Source organism: Sorghum bicolor, chromosome 4 (genome assembly GCF_000003195.3).
Source record: "Sorghum bicolor cultivar BTx623 chromosome 4, Sorghum_bicolor_NCBIv3, whole genome shotgun sequence".
Classification (NCBI taxonomy): domain Eukaryota; kingdom Viridiplantae; phylum Streptophyta; class Magnoliopsida; order Poales; family Poaceae; genus Sorghum; species Sorghum bicolor.
In genome coordinates, this window is record NC_012873.2 from 63,946,123 (window position 1) to 63,965,364 (window position 19,242).

Sequence of the window (19,242 nt, forward strand, 5' to 3'; positions counted from 1 at the left end):
TACCTGGCAATGATATACATAGTAACCAAATGATCATTTACTTCATCATAATAATAAAAAAGCTAAAACAAAGTTAAATAAATATCACAGAAGAAATAAAATTTAATTATATGTAAGTCTCCAACTTTCACTGGATCAATCTAATTCATCGACAAAAAAAGAATCAAGGTAATATAAAGAAAAAAGGATATGAAAAGGATAACAAGACATCTAGTTATAGATCAATACGAAGGAACTAGCCCAATTAGTATAAATTACCTCAGGCTAATATAAGATTTTGTTTCTATTTTTTCCCTCTATGTATAAATTAAGTTTTTAAGTTCAAGTGTTATGAGATAAAGAGCATGACAGTGCCGTTAGAACACACTTCAAGAAATTTGCATTATTAAATTTAGTAATATATGCTTATTACCTCTAGAATAAATAAATATCTATATTTGAATATTAAAATATTGAGCGCTTTGGTGGTTCTTCACTCTTTCAATGCCCGTACGAGTTATAGCACATGGTAAAAATTCTGACCCCAAGATGAATTAGAACGTGACCATTAGATAAATCTACAAGCCTCCCATACCCATGTAGGTTAGAGAAAGCACGTGTCCGGGCACAATACAAAGTGTGATTCCAACAAGAATTGAAATGTATGACTCGATGGTCAAGTAAATCTTTGAGCGGCAAGTTGTCTACATAATTGCACAACAAGTTGTATGTCTAATGCCAATATAATGGCATGTTTGCCCCTCTCTCTCTGTCCATTCTAAATTTTAAGTCGTCTATATATATATATACACACACACACACAATAAAGTTAAAGCAACTCACGACTTTGGAATGGCCGGATGTAGTAGTTATGAGAAATTCTTAAAATAATTTTCTACTACAAGTCACGGTGCACATAGTACCACCAAAATTTGAACTCAGAATTCAACTTGTTTGTTGTTTGTAGTGAAAGAAAAATGTTAACTATGTTAAAGAATAAGATATGACAAATAAAGTAACAAAGTGGGTTGTCGAGGGAAATGGACTTCTTTTTCTTTTATGCAAAGCAGGCCCCCACTTCTACGACACACTGGCCCAAAGTGAGAAAAAGTGCGGCGTACCTCAGGTTGCTGGGCCTAGATCGTACTTTCACATGGTCTGGGCCGTGAGCCGGACTGCTAGGGCTAGACGAAATGTTACATGATTTTTTTTTAACAACATGATTGATTTTGGCTCAACATGACAAATACCTAAAAAAAAATCTCATTTGCCTTCGGCTTGAAATGAAAACAAAATAAGAGTCGGATTTATTGAATCATCTAGTAAATACATTTTCAGCGGAGCTGCACACACATTTATTAATGTCAGGGTCATCGTTATGAACTATTGCTAGGTAATGAGATTAAACTGTGAGAACTGTACATTAGGCCGTACAGTAAGTTTCAGTTAAAAATTATTTTCCTTTTGACTAAACACATGTCAGTAATTAATACCAGCCAGCGGATGTGGCCAGAAACTGATGACGGACCAAACATGAGGAACAAGAAACCGCAACACACGACCTACTGTATACCCGATGGAAATGGAACGATGTGGCCAGAAACTGATGACTGATAACTCCCGCCTGCAGAATTCATGGATGCTTTTATATTCCAAAAAACAAAAATTATGGAGATGTGGATGTGCCATCGCTTCCATCCGCCGGAGGAAGACCTGATTGATGTCCCAACTGAAAAATACTTGTATTCTGCTAGGGCCTTGTTTATTTTCAAAAAAAAAATGCAAAATAAAATAATAGCACTTTCATTTGTATTTGACAAATATTGTTCAATTATAGACTAACTAGGCTCAAAAGATTCGTCTCACTAATTCCGACCAAACTGTGTAATTAGTTTTTATTTTCATCTATATTTAATACTCCATGCATACGTCTAAATATTTGATGTGATGGAGAATCTGAAAAATTTTGCAAAATTTTTGGGGAACTAAGGCCTTGTTTAGTTCCAAAAAATTTTAGAAAATTGACACGGTAGCACTTTCGTTTGTATTTGACAAATATTATCTAATCATGGACTAACTAGGCTCAAAAGATTCATCTCGTCAATTCCGACCAAACTGTACAATTAGTTTTTATTTTCGTCTATATTTAATACTCTACGCATACATCTAAAAATTCGATGTGACGGAGAATATGAAAAATTTTGCAAAATTTTCTGGGAACTAAACAAGACCTAAACAAAGCCTAGTAATAAATATCACTGTATGACGATAATTAACTTTGACAGGTATACTGTATACCTGCCGGCACCAGGACCCAGCGATCTCTGCTTGGATGGGACATGACCCTGATAGGCGTGCTCATCTCACGTTGAGCGGACACGATAGGGTCATGGTGGTCGCCGTCGCCGACTGATGAGTTCTCAGTTTTTATAAGCCAGATAGCGCCGTGGCGTTCACAGAACCATGCACTAGCAGGTCCTGGCGCGCATGACTCCACATATGGTATGGCAAAGCACACGGCAGTTTCGCCAGTACCGGGGCTGGGCTTGGGTAATATCGCTGCTCCTGTGCTCCGAGCCGCGCTGGATGTGGATGGGAGTAAGGCCATGTTTAGTTCACCCAAAAATCAAAATCTTTTCAAAATTCTCTGTCGCATCAAATCTTACGCCACATGCATGGAGTATTAAATATAGACGAAAATAAAAACTAATTGCACAGTTTACCTGTAAATCATGAGATAAATCTTTTAAGCCTATTTACTCCATGATTGGATAATGTTTGTCAAATAAAAACGAAAGTGCTACAGTTCCAAAAAGTTTTCACTTTTCGGAACTAAACAAGGCCTAAGGGTGCCCGTCTCAGCGTATGTACAGACAAAATATAAGATTGTTACTGTAGGAGTCAAAAAAAAAAAGACTGTTATCTACATTGCAGAAAAACTGTTGTTAGTAAGAGAGTCCTATGTCAAGTAATAGATAAGATAATATAGACAAATAACCATATAAAAAAGACGGTTACTGTATGAGTCAAAAAAAAGACAGTTATCTATAGTTAGATTGTTGTCAGTAAGAGAGACCTATGTCAAGTAGTAATAAATAAGATAATATAGACAAATAACCATATAAGGGGACTGTTACTGTATACGAATAAGAAAAAGAAAAAAGACTGGTATCTAGTAACACTGTTGTCACTAAGAGAGTTCAATATGTCCAGTAATAAATAAGATAATATAGACAAATAATTATATAAATAAACTATCTAGAAATCGGACCCTTGGCTCAATTGATCGCATAACTACATTAGTGACTCCTTTTATTTGATGCACGCGTGTCAGTTCCACTAACAATGCTCATCTTCTACATGGTTTCGTCTTCCTCTCATCCTCTCTTCCACCTCTGCTTGTCTTCTCCAACTACTTCTCTCACCAGCCTCCTTCGCCTTCTAGGTCATCGGCAACCTCATCACCCACCTCCCACCCTCGCCACCGCAACCCTGGCCTAGTGGCCTTCATTAACGTTGTGCTCAGTTGGCCCGCCGCCAATCCATGGCCACCCGTTGTGCTCCACTAAACGTCTAGCAACGCCGGCACCACCGCGCCTCCCCGGTCTCTAACCGCCACCACTACTGAGCCGGACACTAGCGTTGGCCATCTCACTAGCTTGGGAGGACATTTGAGATTTTCCCAAGCTCAAACCTAACTCTAAACTCGTCTACCCCACTGCCACCCGCCTGCGGTCGAGGCGATGATGTCATTGCGCCGCTCCACCCGTCCCACGTGCTCGCTACCCTGGCCTAACCAAGGGGCTTCATGAGGAAGACACCTATATTGGTCCTCATACTAATGCATGCACGATAAATAAGAATTTTGGCTAGAGATTTGGGTAACTGCAAACATCATATTCAACTACATCAAAGTGTGACAAAAAGTGAAGAGAAAGAGAGAAAAGGTATAAAACGAAAAAAATAAACACGGTGTACGGCATCATACTACACCCTACAACTAGGGCCTTCTTTATGTCTTGTTTAGTTTCATTTTCTTAAAAAATGGACACTATAGCACTTTCGTTTGTATTTGACAAATATTATTTAATTATGGACTAACTAGGCTTAAAAGTTTCGTCTCGCAAATTACGGGTAAACTGTATAATTAGTTATTTGTTTATTTATATTTAATGCTCCATGCATGTGCCGCAAGATTAGATGGACGGGAAATCTGAAAAAATTGCAAATTTTTTTAGGAACTAAACAAGGCCTTAGTTCACCCTAAAATCCAAAAACTTTTCAAGCCGTCACATAGAATATTGCGGCAGATGCATGAAGCATTAAATATAAATAAAACATAATTAATTGCACAATTTGTCTATAATTTGCAAACCAAATCTTTTGAGCCTAGTTAGTTTATAGTTGGACAATAATTACTAAATACAAACAAAAGTGCTATAATGTCAAAATACAAAAAGATTTCGGATCTAAACAAAGCATAGTATAGGAATACTATTACAATCACAAGAATAAATTTCAATGGCACGTCAAAAAAGCCACAGCAAATCAGCTAATTTCAGGAGAAATTAGGGTTTTTTTAGCACAAGGAGAAATTAGCGTTAAAAACTTATTGGGTCTACACGTGAAAGGAAAAGAGAATGGGATACCATGTCATGCTCGTTAGCTTGGCGCGAACGATCACCGAACTGGAGGGTGACAGTACATATACTCCTCCATGAAAATTTCAACTCCTAGAGTTGTAAGTCAAACTTTTAAAATTTTGATTAAATTTCTAAGAAAACATTAATATTTATAGTATCAAATTAATACCATAGAAGATATTTTTATAAGATACTTATTTTATATCATAGATATTGATATTTTTTTTCTATAAAGTTGATCAAAGTTAAAGAAGTTTGACTGACACGGATTCTAGGAGAGAAGAGGAAGTATATAGGTACGCCGGAAGTTGTGAATATATTGTTTTTTTTCACATTGAACACATAGATCAATCTCAGATTTCAAGTGACACGTGCCAGTCGCACATAAAAATGCAATGCAAAAGACAAAAAACATGAAAGGTGATAAAAATCTTGCAATTATTGGTAACTTAGGTTTATTGGAACTGAATTAAAAAAGATACAAATATTTGTAAATACTCAGAGCGTCTCCAATAATATCTAAAAAGTCACTTGGTAAATTAATGAGTTTTCCGTGTGACTAAAAAATTGGGAGCCTATTTGTTGGCTTTCTTCAACCATTTCCAAAATCTCGCTCTTCAAAGATAGAAGGTAATTTTGAAAGAATCCCAAGTTATTTTCCAACCACTTTTATACTCATTTTTTCTTGTACATTTGCATAAAAGAATTATGTCATCTTTCTTATTCTTTCTCATTTCTTCCACCATAAGACTGGCCGATGGATATATGTTTGTATATATCCACACGGCTAGGTCAATTTTCCAAAGTGAGGAAAGATTAGGAGCTCAGATATGGAGTTCTTGGAGACCAACTTTTTCGATCTTACTAAAAGACTAGTTAAGTGCCCGTGCGTTGCAACGGGAATACTAAATACCACAATAACATGTATATGAGAGTGTTTTACAATGTTGATACCAACCATATTACATAAATCTTCAAGAAAGATAGATAACTAAAATATAAATCTAAATTTAATTGCGAACTGAAACATCAGTAAGTCATAGCTACTTGTCTCTTATTTCTTTCTGACTTCCTCTATTATTATCTGAAATTTAGATGTATACAATATGTCAGTGCCTAAGGATAGATAGTTAAATCTTGCGACATATGTATGAAATATTGAACATAAATAAAATAAAAAACTAATTATATAGTTTGTCTATAATTTGCGAGATTAATCTTTTGAGCTTAATTAGTTTATGATTGGACGATAATTTTTTTTGTCTTAGGAACTAAACAAGGCCTTAATGGATGGGGGCCCATAAATTAGAGTGCATGGAGACAAACACCTACATAATGCATAGGAGTATATATTTACAACATGTATGAAACGTCTGATTTTCTCCATCAGCCATTATGTTCCTAGGCTCTAGGCAGCAGGCTTAAGCACCACTATGCTAGGCGCTAGGCAGCTGCAGGCCTCCGGCAGCAAGAGCAGCAGCGGCAGCACACTGCAGGTTGTACAGAGGTAGGTACAACAAGAGTACTGGGGCGAGCGAGCGACGGGCGGGGTCGACGATTTACTTTCGCCCTTTTTTAGTAGTAGGATTAAGATTGGGGATGGATATTGGAAACTTTTGAAGGTGCTCTAAGCATTATGTTCGAAACTAAACAACATGCACGTGCCTATCAAAAATATCTTTTAAATCAAACAATAATAGTAACAATGAAATCTTGGAGAATGTTCACATATATAATTTTAAAAATAATCATAGTAGCGTGTAAAGAAGTATGCAGGTTCAAAGACTAAAGAAGATCGGCTCAAAGAATAAACAAAATTCAGTCAATTTTTCAAAACTCAAATTTGGCATGTTAATTAAAAGATTCCCTTGCTAAATTTCTCACATATTTAACCAAACCAATAAAATTGAGACGTGCAGTCCGAGTACAGTAATGATAGAAGTTACAATTCAAAAATATGAGAGCTGAATGCTTATAATACAACAAAAATGAATATGTCATATAGAATAACGTTTTCCTATAATGGAAACATAAGATAAACTCATCCGCGCCGTGGCGTTCACTGAACCATGCCCTGGCACGTCCTGCGCGCATGACTACACGTATGGGTATGGCACACGGCAGTTTGGCCAGTACCGGGGCTGCGCTGCGGCAATATCACTGCTCCTGTGCTTCGAGCCGCGCTGGATATGTATGTGGATGTGGATGTACAGACAACTGCTGCTATCTGTAATAAGACTGTTACTGTATGAGTCAAAAAAAAACTGTTATCTGTAGTACTATAAGACTGTTATTAGTAAGAGAGTCCAAGTCAAGTAATAAATAAGATAATATAGAGAAATCACTATACAAATAAATTATCTAGATACAGTGCCGACCTTTGGCTGAGAATGGTTGACCACATATTTAGATTAGTGCCTCCTCAACCCCCTTTATTTGACGCACGTGTCTGTTCCAGTAACAATGCCCATCTTCTACATGTTTTCGTCTCTCTCAACTTCTTCCGCCTTTTGTCATCTTCTCCAACTACTCCTCCCCTTGCCGGCCTCCTCTGCCTCCTAGGTCATCAGCAACCTCACCAACTACCTCCCTCCCTTGCCACTGCAACCTCGGCCTTCACTAAAGTTATGCTCAGTTACCTCGCCGCCAGCCTATGCCCATCAGTTGTCCTCCACCACCCACCACTGAGCCGGCCACTAGCGTCGGCCATTTCTCTAGGTCTGAAGGACATTGGAGATTTCCCGAAGCATAACCCTAACCCTAAACTTGTCTACCCGACTGCTGGTGGCTGGCGATGATGATGTCGCCATGCTTCTCCACCAGTCGCCCCCTAATAACCAAGGGGCTTTAGGAGAAAGACATCGTGTATTGGTATTGTTATCAATGTATGCACGTCAAAATAAGAATTTGGCTATATTAGAGGATTTGCGAACATCATATTCAACTAGATCAGAAACAGGACAAAAGGTGAAGAGAAAGAGTGAAAAGGTAGAAAACCAAAAAAAATAAGCACGGTGTACGACATCATACTACACCATACAACTAGGCCTTGTTTTAGATTGGAGATGAAATTTTTTTTGGGTGTCACATTAGATGTGTCAGAAGGATATCGAGAGAGATTTTTAGAAACTAATAAAAAAACAAATTACATAGCTCGTCTGGAAACTGCAAGATAAATTCATTAAGCATAATTAATCTATCATTAACACATGTGGGTTACTGTAGCACTTAAGGCTAATCATGAACTAACTAGGCTTAAAAGATTTGTCTTGCAATTTTCAACCAAACTGTGTAATTAGTTTTTTTTTTATCTACATTTAATGTTCCATACATGTGTCCAAAGATTCGATGAGATGAATGAAAATTTTTTGGGTGGGAAACTCAACAGGGCCTTAGTTGACCTCAAAATTCAAAAAAATTTCAAGATTCCCCGTCATATTAAATCTTGTGGCACGTGCATGGAGCACTAAATATAGACTAAAACAAAAACTAATTGCACAGTTTATCTTTAATTTATGAAACAATTTTTTTGAGTCTAGTTAGTCTATAGTTGGACAATAATTATAAAATACAAATGAAAAAGTTACAATGTCAAAATTCAAAAACTTTTCACAACTAAATAATGCCTAAACAGGCCCTAGTATAGGAATACTATTACAATCACGAGAATAAATTTCGATGGCAACTCAAAAAGCCACAGCAAATCAGCTAATTTCAGGAGAAATTAACGTTAACACCTAATTGGGTCTACACGTGAAAGGAAAAGAGAATGGGATACTATGTCATGCTCGTTGGCTTGGCGCGAACAAATCAGAGGGTGACCGTACAGTATATATTTGCTGGTCTGCAAAGTTAAGACTAAAATTATTATTGGCTGATTTATTATGAGAAAAAAAACACTGCTGGCTGGTAAAAAAAAGTATAACTGAAAAGAAAAGAGAACAGGCAGACACACATAAAAGTGCAATGCAAAAGAAAAGGATGATAAAAAAAATCTTGCAGTCAGTGGTAACTTAGGTTTATTGGAACTGAATAAAAAAATAAAAATATTTGTACATGCTCAGAGCGCCTCCAATAATATCTAAAAAGTCACTTGGTAAATTAATGAGCTTTCCAAGTGACTAAAAAGATTGGGAGCATATTTGTTGGCTTCCTCCAACCATTTCTAAATCTTGCTCCTAAAAGATAGAAGATAATTTTACATAAGAATCCTAAATTATTTTCCAACCACTTATATATTATTTTTATGAAACAGAAGGGGTGGAAGTCCGTACTGAAATTTTATTAAAAATAAAACAATTGGTACAGAAGTGTGCTCATGAAACAAAAAGAAAAGAAAAGAAGAAAAAATAACTAAAAGTACACAAAGACCTCTAGGCAACCAAAGTACATATTCTTTTTACTTTCTTTTTCTTATATATTTGCATCAGGAACTCTGTCTTACTTCTTATTTCTTTCCCACGTTCTTCCACCTTCATGTTGGCCGATAGATATCCACATAATTAGGTCGATTTTCCAAAGTGCGGAAAGATTGGGAGCTGAGATATGGTGTTTTTCAGATAGTAATTTTTTCAATGTTACTGAAAAATCAAGATTGGGGGTGGATATTGAAAACTTTTGGAGGCGCTCTAAGTATTATGTTTGAAACTGAACAAATGAGAGAAAAAAAAAGGTAATTTTGATTCGGTGTCAGCCCAAATATATACTCCCTACTAAATCCCCTTTATCTTAATTTTTAACACTTGTATCTTTTTAATAAATTTGCTAGCTCTATATGCCCCTACCCGCGTGCATACCGGTACCGGTTGATTGATAGCTAATGTTCTCTGTCACCACCAGCACATCTCCACAGAACCCAACAGCACCAACTGTACCCATGTCGCCCCAATAACGTGGAACCACTCGGCCGTGGGGGACCCCTGGCCCTGGCTAACTGGATTCATTGATGAACGAACCCTGGCCACGAAGTCCACCATGGCCACGAAATCCAGTCCAGCCACACTGCCAGCCACGGCGAGCACGTACTATATAGCACGTGTTTGCGTGCACCGGCGGCAGCACAGCCCAGACGGCTAAGCCCAGGCAACACTGCGGCACGTACGCGCGCAGAGATACACAGAGCAGCTAGTAGCTCGCTCGCAACACCAGCAAAAGCTTGAGAGTCATGGGGAGTGTGCCAGAGGAGACGGCGGCCCTGGACAACATCGGCGACCTGGTGAGCGACCTGAGGGAGGTGTACGAGAGCGGCAGGACCCAGGACATGGAGTGGCGGCAGTCGCAGCTCAGGGGCCTCGTCAGGCTCCTGGAGGACGAGGAGGAGGCCATCTTCGACGCGCTCCACGAGGACCTGGGCAAGCACCGCGTCGAGGCCTTCAGAGACGAGGTTGGTCGTTGGTTTCTTGCGTTGCGTTGCGTGTCTGAATCTGAATTAATACTCTCTCTGCGTTGTGTGTTCATTGTTGTTATTCGCTCGTGTATATATGTTCAGGTTGGGGTTCTGAAGAAGTCCGTCGTCGACAAGCTGCAAAACCTCAAGAAATGGGCGGCTCCGGAGAAGGCAAGAAAGCTCTCTGGCTAATACATACTAATACACGCAAGGCGGAGCTTAATTTATGCCTGCATGCATGTAGATGGACATGCATGCTGTCAGCTTATTTTATCAGTATATATGGATTATTTCCTCATGACCTTAGGCTGATGCATTTCGTCATGCCTTGACACTTTGTGATTACAGGCTCACACGCCGCTCGTCGCCTTCCCGGCGACGGCGCTGGTGGTGCCGGAGCCGCTCGGGGTTGTGCTCATCTTCTCATGCTGGAATCTCCCAATAGGTGAGAGGCCGACGATGAACTAGATCTTTGCTTTACATTAGGCGTGCTTGCAGCGAACAATAAGATTAAATGTCGTTCTCTCTAGAAACTGGGAGAGCTACTGATGAACTGATCTGACTGAATGACTCTCCGAGCATTAATAAACCCCACGCTAGTTTATTTCTAACTTTTAACAACAAAATAGCTAGCTAGGGACTGAAAGGCAATTGTATATATGTTGGTTAGACATCACATCATCGTATCAGTTTCAAGCATAACTCGCTAGAACTAACGATTAAGTGAGTCGCATTGGTGACCCACAAGAAATGTATGACCGTGTGTTTGTGTCAAGTGTGTGGTGCAAAATTTGCCAACCTACACAACTTCACAAAGGATAGCTTCATTAATTACTTTTGCAACAAGATCCTCAGTTACATCGAGTTGGACCCTAGTCAAAGTTAGATAGCACTTTCTCCTATCACAATTCATTCACAACTAAATTAAGTTCACCTAGATTTGCTCGATCTAAGTCAAACTGATTACCTTTTGCTAACGATTTCTAAAATTTTACATACGACAACACAAAATTAATACTAGAATGTTTTTTTTCCATTAAAGCCTATTTAAGTGCCATATATATCGATGATTGCGTCGTTTCAATAGCTGTTCAAAATAATATAACACTAGTAAGAGACAGTTTTAAGCACTTTCCTAGGTATTGGTTTTACTCTATGTAGTACTGGACTCTATTGATTGTGCAATTTAGATGTGTTTTATTAAACGTCTAAGAGCATCTCTAACAGTTTGGTAAATGACTTTCCATCTATAATTTTTTTAAGTAAAATGAGGAAAAACCCTCTCCAACAGTTTGACATCCTAATTCACCATCTTTTCTAACTTGACATATCTCTTTATCTAGCGTGCAAATATGTGCATGGGCTCCATGCTTGGTATCGGTGTTTCTCCTCATGCTTAACGGAGCTCTTCGTTTGTTTAGCTAGGCTCTTCGTTAGCTTAGCGGGGCTCTTTATTTCGTTAGCAGGTTTTTGGAAACGAAATTTGTCAAACTGTTGGAGATGAGATTTTTTTTCTCTCTCCATATTACTTTGGGAGTTGACTAACAACAAGATTTGGAAAACAAATTTTACCAAACGGTTAGAGATGCTCCGAGAGCGGTACTATACTCGCACTGTCGCACAGCATGAATTGGCCAAGAACCTAACGAAAAAGGTCCAACCCAAGGTCCAAATGGTCGCTACACACTACCAAACTACAGTACACAAGCTAGTGTAATCATTGGTGAAGAGCTAGCGTAATAGCCGTGTCTCGTGACTTAACCAATCTGTCTGATGGCGACAGTGCGTATGCGTCACCTTTGTGAATTATGACAGGCAAGTAGATCTCGAACATGTTCTCCTTGTCCTTAGGCTAGCTGATGGTTGGACTTTTAGCACACAAATCGGTGAAAGGTCGTGTTGAATCTATCCGTCATTCAATAATATTTTTATTTTACAATAAATTAATAAACTTTCAATTATGACTTACAACTCCTTACTATCACAGCCGACTGCCCTCACCCTTTTTTTTTTAAAAAAAAAGTAAATTGCTGGTGCACCAGTGATGAGAAGAACCGAAGTTGAGATGAAATAGAGCCGCGATTGATATGATAACCAAATCATATCATCATCGACCTTCGCTCATGCAAACGGCAAATAAAACCACCACCACCACCCACCATGTTTCTGATGCTGGTTTCACGCGCGCGCAGGCCTAGCTCTGGAACCTCTCTCGGGAGCCCTGGCGGCCGGGAACGCTGCGGTGGTGAAGCCATCGGAGCTGGCGCCGTCCACGTCGGCGTTCCTGGCGGCCAACATACCCAAGTACCTGGACTCCAAGGCCGTGAAGGTCGTCGAGGGCGGGCCTGAGGTCGGGGACAAGCTCATGGACTACCCATGGGACAAGGTCCTCTTCACTGGTAATCAATCAACTACAGTCTAGCCTCTGAACAGTACCTGCTTGCATTTTCTTGCATGAGCGTATATCTGACCCTGCATCGGATCATTTCTCAGGCAGCAGCCGTGTTGGGCGCCTGATCATGACCAAGGCCGCCAAGCACCTCACCCCGGTGGCGCTAGAGCTCGGCTCCAAATGCCCCTGCATCGTCGACTGGCTTGACAGCAACAGGGACAGCCAGGTAAGCTAAGCTCCTCCCCCCACACTGTCTTGTGCTCTTCACAATTGTTCAGTCTTGCAACAGCAGCGGCTGCTGTACGTGTTCCAATCCAAGCCTCTAATTGATCTTACCATGTGTACCACGTGGACTATACTGCAACAATCAGATAGCTGTTAATCGCATTATTGGAGCGAAATGGTCCACCTGCTCCGGCCAAGCCTGCATCGCCATCGACTACCTGCTGGTGGAGGAGGAATTCGCTCCGATTCTGGTCTGCCTCTGCCTCGGCCCCCAATATCAGTGTATCATATGATATCTTCTGCTCTAGCATGTTACCTCAACTGATCTGACAACAACGCTTGTTTGTTCCCCCTGATGGATGAATGAAGATCGAGATGCTCAAATCAACGCTCGAGAGGTTCTTCACCAGGCCAGAGTACATGGCGCGCATTCTGAACGAGAAGCATTTCCAGAGGCTCAGTGGCTTCCTGGCCGACCGCAGGGTGGCGTCCTCCGTCGTCCATGGCGGGCACTTCAACCCCAAGACACTGTAAGGCACCCAACGCAAACGAGTGTCCCTGTCACCACAGAAACTGACGCCTCTGCTTGACGACATGTTTCCCGATTGCATGTGTTGTGCAGGAGCATCGAGCCCACACTTCTGCTGAACCCTCCGCTTGACTCGGACATCATGACGGAGGAGATATTCGGCCCGCTGCTCCCGATCATCACGGTGAAGAAGATCGAAGACAGCATCAAGTTCCTCAAGTCGAAGCCGAAGCCGCTGGCGATCTACGCCTTCACCAGGAACGAGAAGCTCAAGCAGCGGATCATCGACGAGACGTCGTCGGGGAGCGTCACCTTCAACGACGCCATCGTGCAGGTGCGCAACGACAATCAATCAATCCTAGGGGCCGTGGCTGACACTGACCTCTTTCTCCTGCACTGCACCTTCTTCTGCTGAAACAAATGCACACACACGAGTTTCTGAACTTTCTCCTGCAAACGACGTTTGCTTGCTTGCAGTATGGGCTGGACAGCATCCCGTTCGGTGGCGTAGGGCACAGTGGGTTCGGGCAGTACCACGGCAAGTACACGTTCGAGATGTTCAGCCACAAGAAGGCGGTGCTCAAGAGGAGCCTCCTCGTCGAATTCATGTTCCGGTACCCGCCGTGGGACGAGACCAAGATCGGGATGCTCAGGCGCGTCTACCGTTTCGACTACGTCTCGCTCTTCCTCGCGATCGTCGGCCTAAGGAGATAAAAGCAGCCGGCGGTGATGAGTGAATAATCCAGCAGACAGAATTTACCACTACAGTTGCTAATGGACAAGTTTGAGCAGCAACGGTTATGGATTCGTTTATATATATACTACTGGTCGATGAATACAACAAAGCGTCTATACTGTTGTTTTGTACGTGTCTGTCAAAAGATTTAAGAATAATCGATTATCCTTTTAGTTTGTGCTTTTCTTGAACAACAGGACATATTGCAACCCACTCAGGCTAGGCTATCTCATTGCGAAATATTGTAAGCATTAAGGATGTTTGGTTTGAAACCTGGCTGGCCTAGGCTAGGAGGTGCTGGCCACGCACGTCAATCCAAATCCAACCCAAGACATCCAAAATCGGACACGAGGTCCCAAAGCAAACAAGCCCTCACCGTTTATCTCAATTAGACCCAAGCACATCCAAAATCGGACACCACGCACCAGATCCTAAAGCAAACAAGCCCTTATTGCTTCGGCCTTATCGCTCGACTGATAAGCCATAGCTGAAAGTACTGTTCGCTAATTCGTTGTAAGAGAAAAACATTGATGAATGACTAGCAGATTCAGCAGATTAGACCCTAGGAAAGCTGCCTGGCTAGGCATCCCATGCGTCCAATTTTGACTAGCAGTAATTGTAGTCAACAACCAAACAATATATAAATGACTGACACTTGTTCCCTTCAATCCCTTAATTATTGTTCTTTGGACAAGGTTGAGGTAAAACTTTTAAACTTTGACTATCAATAACACTTAAAATATTTCTAAAGACATTAAGAAAACATGTGGCAATTAGTAGTTTTTAAAAAAGGCTTCAATAAAATTACACATTTGTTCATTTTTCTATAATATTGTAACAGAAATAACAGTCAAAGTTTTGTTGGGGAGGATGTGTCACTGTATGAAACAACAAAGATTCTGAAAGTGAATAGTTGTTCTTTTTATGATTTGGCATGGAATTAAAGAAAAGAGATGAGAACAGTACCCACCTATGGTTTTAGATAGAGTGACATGGTACAATGTACCGGGAAAAGTCTAGGGAGAACCAAACAAGGTAAAAGGTACTCCCACCATTTCAAATTAAAGTTGTTTTGGCTTTTTAAGTCCATAACTTTTGATGTGGATCTAGATATATGCTGTCTAAGATACATATAAAAGATTATGTACCTATAAAAGCCAAAACCACTTATAATTTGGAATGGAGATAGCAATAAAGTCATCGGAAGTTAAGGAATGTTACTGATGATACCTAGTTCGAATATACTGTACAAGTATACAACTAGTAGTTCATTGACCTACCTATACTAATTTCAATACTGAACAAGGTAAACCAACCAAATTCCATTCATAAGACATAGATGGGTAAGTAGAAATTATATGCAATTGAAGAGATCACACAAATCCAGCAGTACAGATGGTTGTCGCAACACTACCATGCTCACACATTCTGTCAGCCCTAAACAGAAAAGAACACCCCTCCCATACATATACTCACGTGTTCTTGACAGTGCAAGCTTGTCCAGTGATCCATCATTGTGACTGACTCTTCCCAAGAAGTTTCTCGAGCTGTCCATTTGAAAGTGCATTTACTGTATCTGCAATTATATAGCAAACAAAAATGTTGACTGTTGGTATCGACCAAGGTCGCAGTATGCTTAAATAGTTACATGGAAACAACAGTGCAACTGAAGGTTTAAGAGCACTCAAGGTTTTTAAACACTAACCGTCCGCGCCACCAACATGCTGGCCATTGACAAACACCTGTGGCACAGTACGACGCCCAACTAGGTCCAGGAGAACATTTTGAATGTCACGCCCATCCTCTGCATGGCATTGTATTAGGCTTTGTAATCCTTGCCGATAAACCAAACAAAGTACGCGATTGCATTGAAGTTGCATACAAATCAAGGATGATTACCTCGGGTATCTAGTTCAACAACATATGGGTCTTCCTTGAGATCTCGAAATATACGCTTAGCACGCATGGAGTGGCTATGAGAAAGGGAGCAAAGGAGCATTTAGTAGTAACAAAAGTAACCACTACAAGTACTTGATACTGGAAAAATAATCAGACCATGAAAAGAAGTGTTCTGTTTTCTTTTCAAATTTTAATTTAGGTACAAGTCCAGGAGTTCAGTTCACCTGGCATCAATACCATCACATTATCTGATAACCTTACTAGAGCTAAAAGCATTGGAGTAATTGTCCATTATGTGCTTGTATAGCAGTACCAATTTTCATGAATACACAGGAGAGCCCTGTATCTTTGCATTAAGTCTATAGCAGTAACCCAAGTGAAAGAGATAAAGATCAATATCCAAGTGGAACATGATACAGGAAATGAAAAGGGAGAACCCTTGATGTAAGTAAAATGCTTCTCTGATAAAGCAACAGCAACCATAATGTTGTTTTGTGCTGGCACACTGGATTTCCCTGAGGAAATGGAAGAAATAACAGCCAGCATCGTGCCCTAACAGAAAGGGCATAGTAGGCAGGGAAAGAGATAGTAAAACAAAGTCTATCGAGGTACAAAACAAAAACGACCCCCTTCCCATGAATGGACAGTGAGAACACGGTAGGCAGGGAAGATGAGGGCATGTTAACAGGGGATTCTCACTGTTCTCTGATTCAACAAGGGTGAGTTTTGAGAAGGTCCTTAAGTTGGATTTTCACCAAAAAATGCTTTACAAAGACACTACAAGATATACCTGCTCAATATACACAATGCTTGTAGCAAGCATATTTACCAAAAAAAACAAAAAAAACTCCTTCCCTGTATTTACCCTTTTTCTGATAAATACAAATTACAAATCAATATACCAAACATCTAGGTTTCATAAGCTGCAATAAAAACATGAAAATGGCATATGAATATAACCTTGTGGACCATGGTCTATGGTGCCTACTGTACTTCTGACCACAGAATAGGAATAAACCAATCTTATAAATTCAAACTCATCTATAGCTTCTGTCATGAAAACTAAGTCAGTTTATTTCAAAAAAAGAAAAAACTAAGTCCGAAACAAACAATACTAAAATAACTTCACGTGCAACCATGGTGTGCGTGTCTAGGTAGAACCATACAACAAGTCAGTTCAAATCCAAATCATCACTCTGCAAGTAACAGGCCAACTGGCTACTGGTCAGCTAAAGACAGTTGGGCTTGTTAGGTCTGTGAACAAAATAGTTCTCCCACATGATACAATAGTATACACTATAATTCACATGAAGTGCTGATCCACAACAGTATGATCTGAACCTATAGCCTAGTACAGCCTATTCTACTTGTAATAGAGTGTAGACCAGCATCTTATGCCATAAACTAGAGCAACATAATCTGCAGAACAAAGTAATCGTCACGGTGTTATACTGTTATTAAGATTCACCGGACCAGACCCATGTTTCATCAGAACATGAAACAGTTCCTGGGTTCCATTTTTCTATTTTTTTAGCAGCTAAACAGCCCCCGATTTGCACCGCAGGAACCACATCCGCAATAGCACTGAACGAAACCCAACCAATTGCACCGGAACTGTCCTAATTCGCACCCCAACCATCTGCAAAATCCATCCGATTCACTATATAAACCCAAAGCCTTCGCCAAGCAAAACAGCTGCTAGACTGTGAGCTTGATGGGATCTGAACTGCGCGCTTAGTTACACTCGGCTGCCCGTGCCGCCGTGGACCCCGAAGATCTCCCAGATTTCCAGGCCGAAAGCGAGCAAAGCAGAGAGAGCGGTATGCCGAAGCGGTTGGTGTTTGGGTGGGAGGACTTACGGGCAGTAGGTCTTGGAGAAGATGGTGATGCGGTTGGAGTAGATGGCGTTCTGGACGAAAGCCGACGGCGACCGCGTCGCCGCCGCGAACTCCGCCGCGGCGAGGAGGAAGAAGACGGGAAACGCCAATCTGACCAGAGCCATGCCCCCCCTTCTGAATCGACAGACCCAACCCGTTGCTCTCCCGTCTTTTTCCAGGAAGGCCGAAGAAGGCCACGCAGTTTGTTTTCCTTTTAATTTCCCTTCCTTTTTTAGGCTTTTTTTTTTTGAGAAACCCTTCCCTTTTTTTAGTGGAAGACCCGCCGCCATTCAGTTCCCATTGGGCTTTTGTATTTCGCGTAGGCTTTGGGCCCATAAGATGTCCTATATGATGCAACTCTCAATTTCTTTTTTCTTTTTTGAACAAACAGGCACGAAGGTGTGGCTATTTCATTGGTAGAGAAATAAATGCACTCGGGAGCCTGGAAAGAGGCAAAAAAGATTCTACCCTCGCGATAGAAGGCTCGCTAGGCTTTTTTATCTTGTAGCAATCCACGTTATGACCTCATTCTTTATTTTGATCAACAGGGCAAGAGGCGAGGCTTCTCGGAGCCTGTTTGTTTAGATTTTTTTGAGAGCTTTTGAATATCAATTTTGGAACCTTCCAAAAGCCAGGTTATGAGAGCTTTTTGGCTTTTGAAAGGTCCAAAAAATGATGTCCAAAAGCTCCCAAGAAGCTAAAATAAATAAGGCTTGAGGTTTCCAAAATCCAAAGGAGGATGAGGCTCCTACATGCCTTTCATAAGAATGTCGAGCATGGTGGAAATCTTTGTTCCACCATTGAATTGTGGAGTCGCTTACTTGCCAGTTTCGTGGACTTAAATTCACTTGACCTATGTAGCTAGGAGGCATCCAAACTTCACCAAGTATACATGGTTTAATCGTTCTGGGGATATCTTGGGCTGTGCGGATAGTTGCGCCTCCCTATTTTGATCTGAGTCCAAATGGGATTTTGGATAATAAACCATGTATAAAATTTTCAAAGGAGAGCAAATAGTCTACTTTGGCCCCTTTAAAAAAGTCTAGTTTGGTAATGGTGTGAAGAAACCAAATGCTCTCTCTTGTAGGAGAGGGTCATATGGTTGAATTTACTCCACGAATTCATCTTCTTAATTGTACTATGTTCAAGGGAAAATTATGCACCTTTATTTTCTTATAATTTTTTTATTCAAACCGATTTAGTTTTACCAACTCTGTGAATATCATCAATGTGCATTACACAACCCATCTGGTAGCTCACATTTTAGATCTTGTATGGAGTTCATATGAACATATTTTCTCAAGGACAAATGCATATGAAACATACGACGACGGCGTGATGTGTGAACATAAACCGCCGCTAATGTCTAGGGCGTGCTGTGTATACCAATGACCGTATTCTGTTGCTCAACATTGCATTAATTGCTCGCGGCATCTCCTCAACTTTGGTTTTGACAACAAGTTCGCACCAAACTCCAATCAAATTCGACCCACCGGCCGGAAATTCCACGGCACGTTGAAGAATTCCAGGAATTGCGGCTTCTACACGTGCTTCTTCTGGTCTTGGGTAAAGGTTG

The 19,242-nt window shown here is 40.6% G+C and overlaps 2 protein-coding genes across 2 annotated transcripts; one reads left to right on the forward strand and one right to left on the reverse strand.

The window, feature by feature from the left end:
- Positions 9,638-14,084, forward strand: LOC8078880 (aldehyde dehydrogenase family 3 member F1). The gene is made up of 9 exons (XM_002452796.2): positions 9,638-10,005; positions 10,111-10,179; positions 10,357-10,453; positions 12,201-12,407; positions 12,502-12,626; positions 12,772-12,876; positions 12,995-13,155; positions 13,248-13,488; positions 13,632-14,084. Exons 1-9 carry the CDS (start codon positions 9,787-9,789, stop codon positions 13,866-13,868), a joined length of 1,461 nt encoding a protein of 486 aa, XP_002452841.1. The 5' UTR covers positions 9,638-9,786; the 3' UTR covers positions 13,869-14,084.
- Positions 15,106-17,859, reverse strand: LOC8075160 (monothiol glutaredoxin-S6). Its single transcript, XM_002454517.2, has 4 exons — positions 17,649-17,859; positions 15,790-15,863; positions 15,596-15,694; positions 15,106-15,466 (listed from the first exon to the last, which is right to left on the reverse strand). Exons 1-4 carry the CDS (start codon positions 17,789-17,791, stop codon positions 15,402-15,404), a joined length of 381 nt encoding a protein of 126 aa, XP_002454562.1. The 5' UTR covers positions 17,792-17,859; the 3' UTR covers positions 15,106-15,401.

What these genes read in the sequence shown, in the direction of transcription:
- LOC8078880 (XM_002452796.2), top strand. Translation starts at nt 9,787, where the DNA reads ATGGGGAGTGTGCCAGAGGAGACGGCGGCCCTGGACAACATCGGCGAC. An exon ending in ACAGCAACAGGGACAGCCAG is followed by an intron (nt 12,627 to 12,771) that starts GTAAGCTAAGCT and finishes TGCAACAATCAG; the next exon opens with ATAGCTGTTAATCGCATTAT. An exon ending in TCAACGACGCCATCGTGCAG is followed by an intron (nt 13,489 to 13,631) that starts GTGCGCAACGAC and finishes GCTTGCTTGCAG; the next exon opens with TATGGGCTGGACAGCATCCC.
- LOC8075160 (XM_002454517.2), bottom strand. Translation starts at nt 17,791, where the DNA reads ATGGCTCTGGTCAGATTGGCGTTTCCCGTCTTCTTCCTCCTCGCCGCG. An exon ending in TGTTGAACTAGATACCCGAG is followed by an intron (nt 15,695 to 15,789) that starts GTAATCATCCTT and finishes AATGCCATGCAG; the next exon opens with AGGATGGGCGTGACATTCAA. An exon ending in GCATGTTGGTGGCGCGGACG is followed by an intron (nt 15,467 to 15,595) that starts GTTAGTGTTTAA and finishes ATATAATTGCAG; the next exon opens with ATACAGTAAATGCACTTTCA.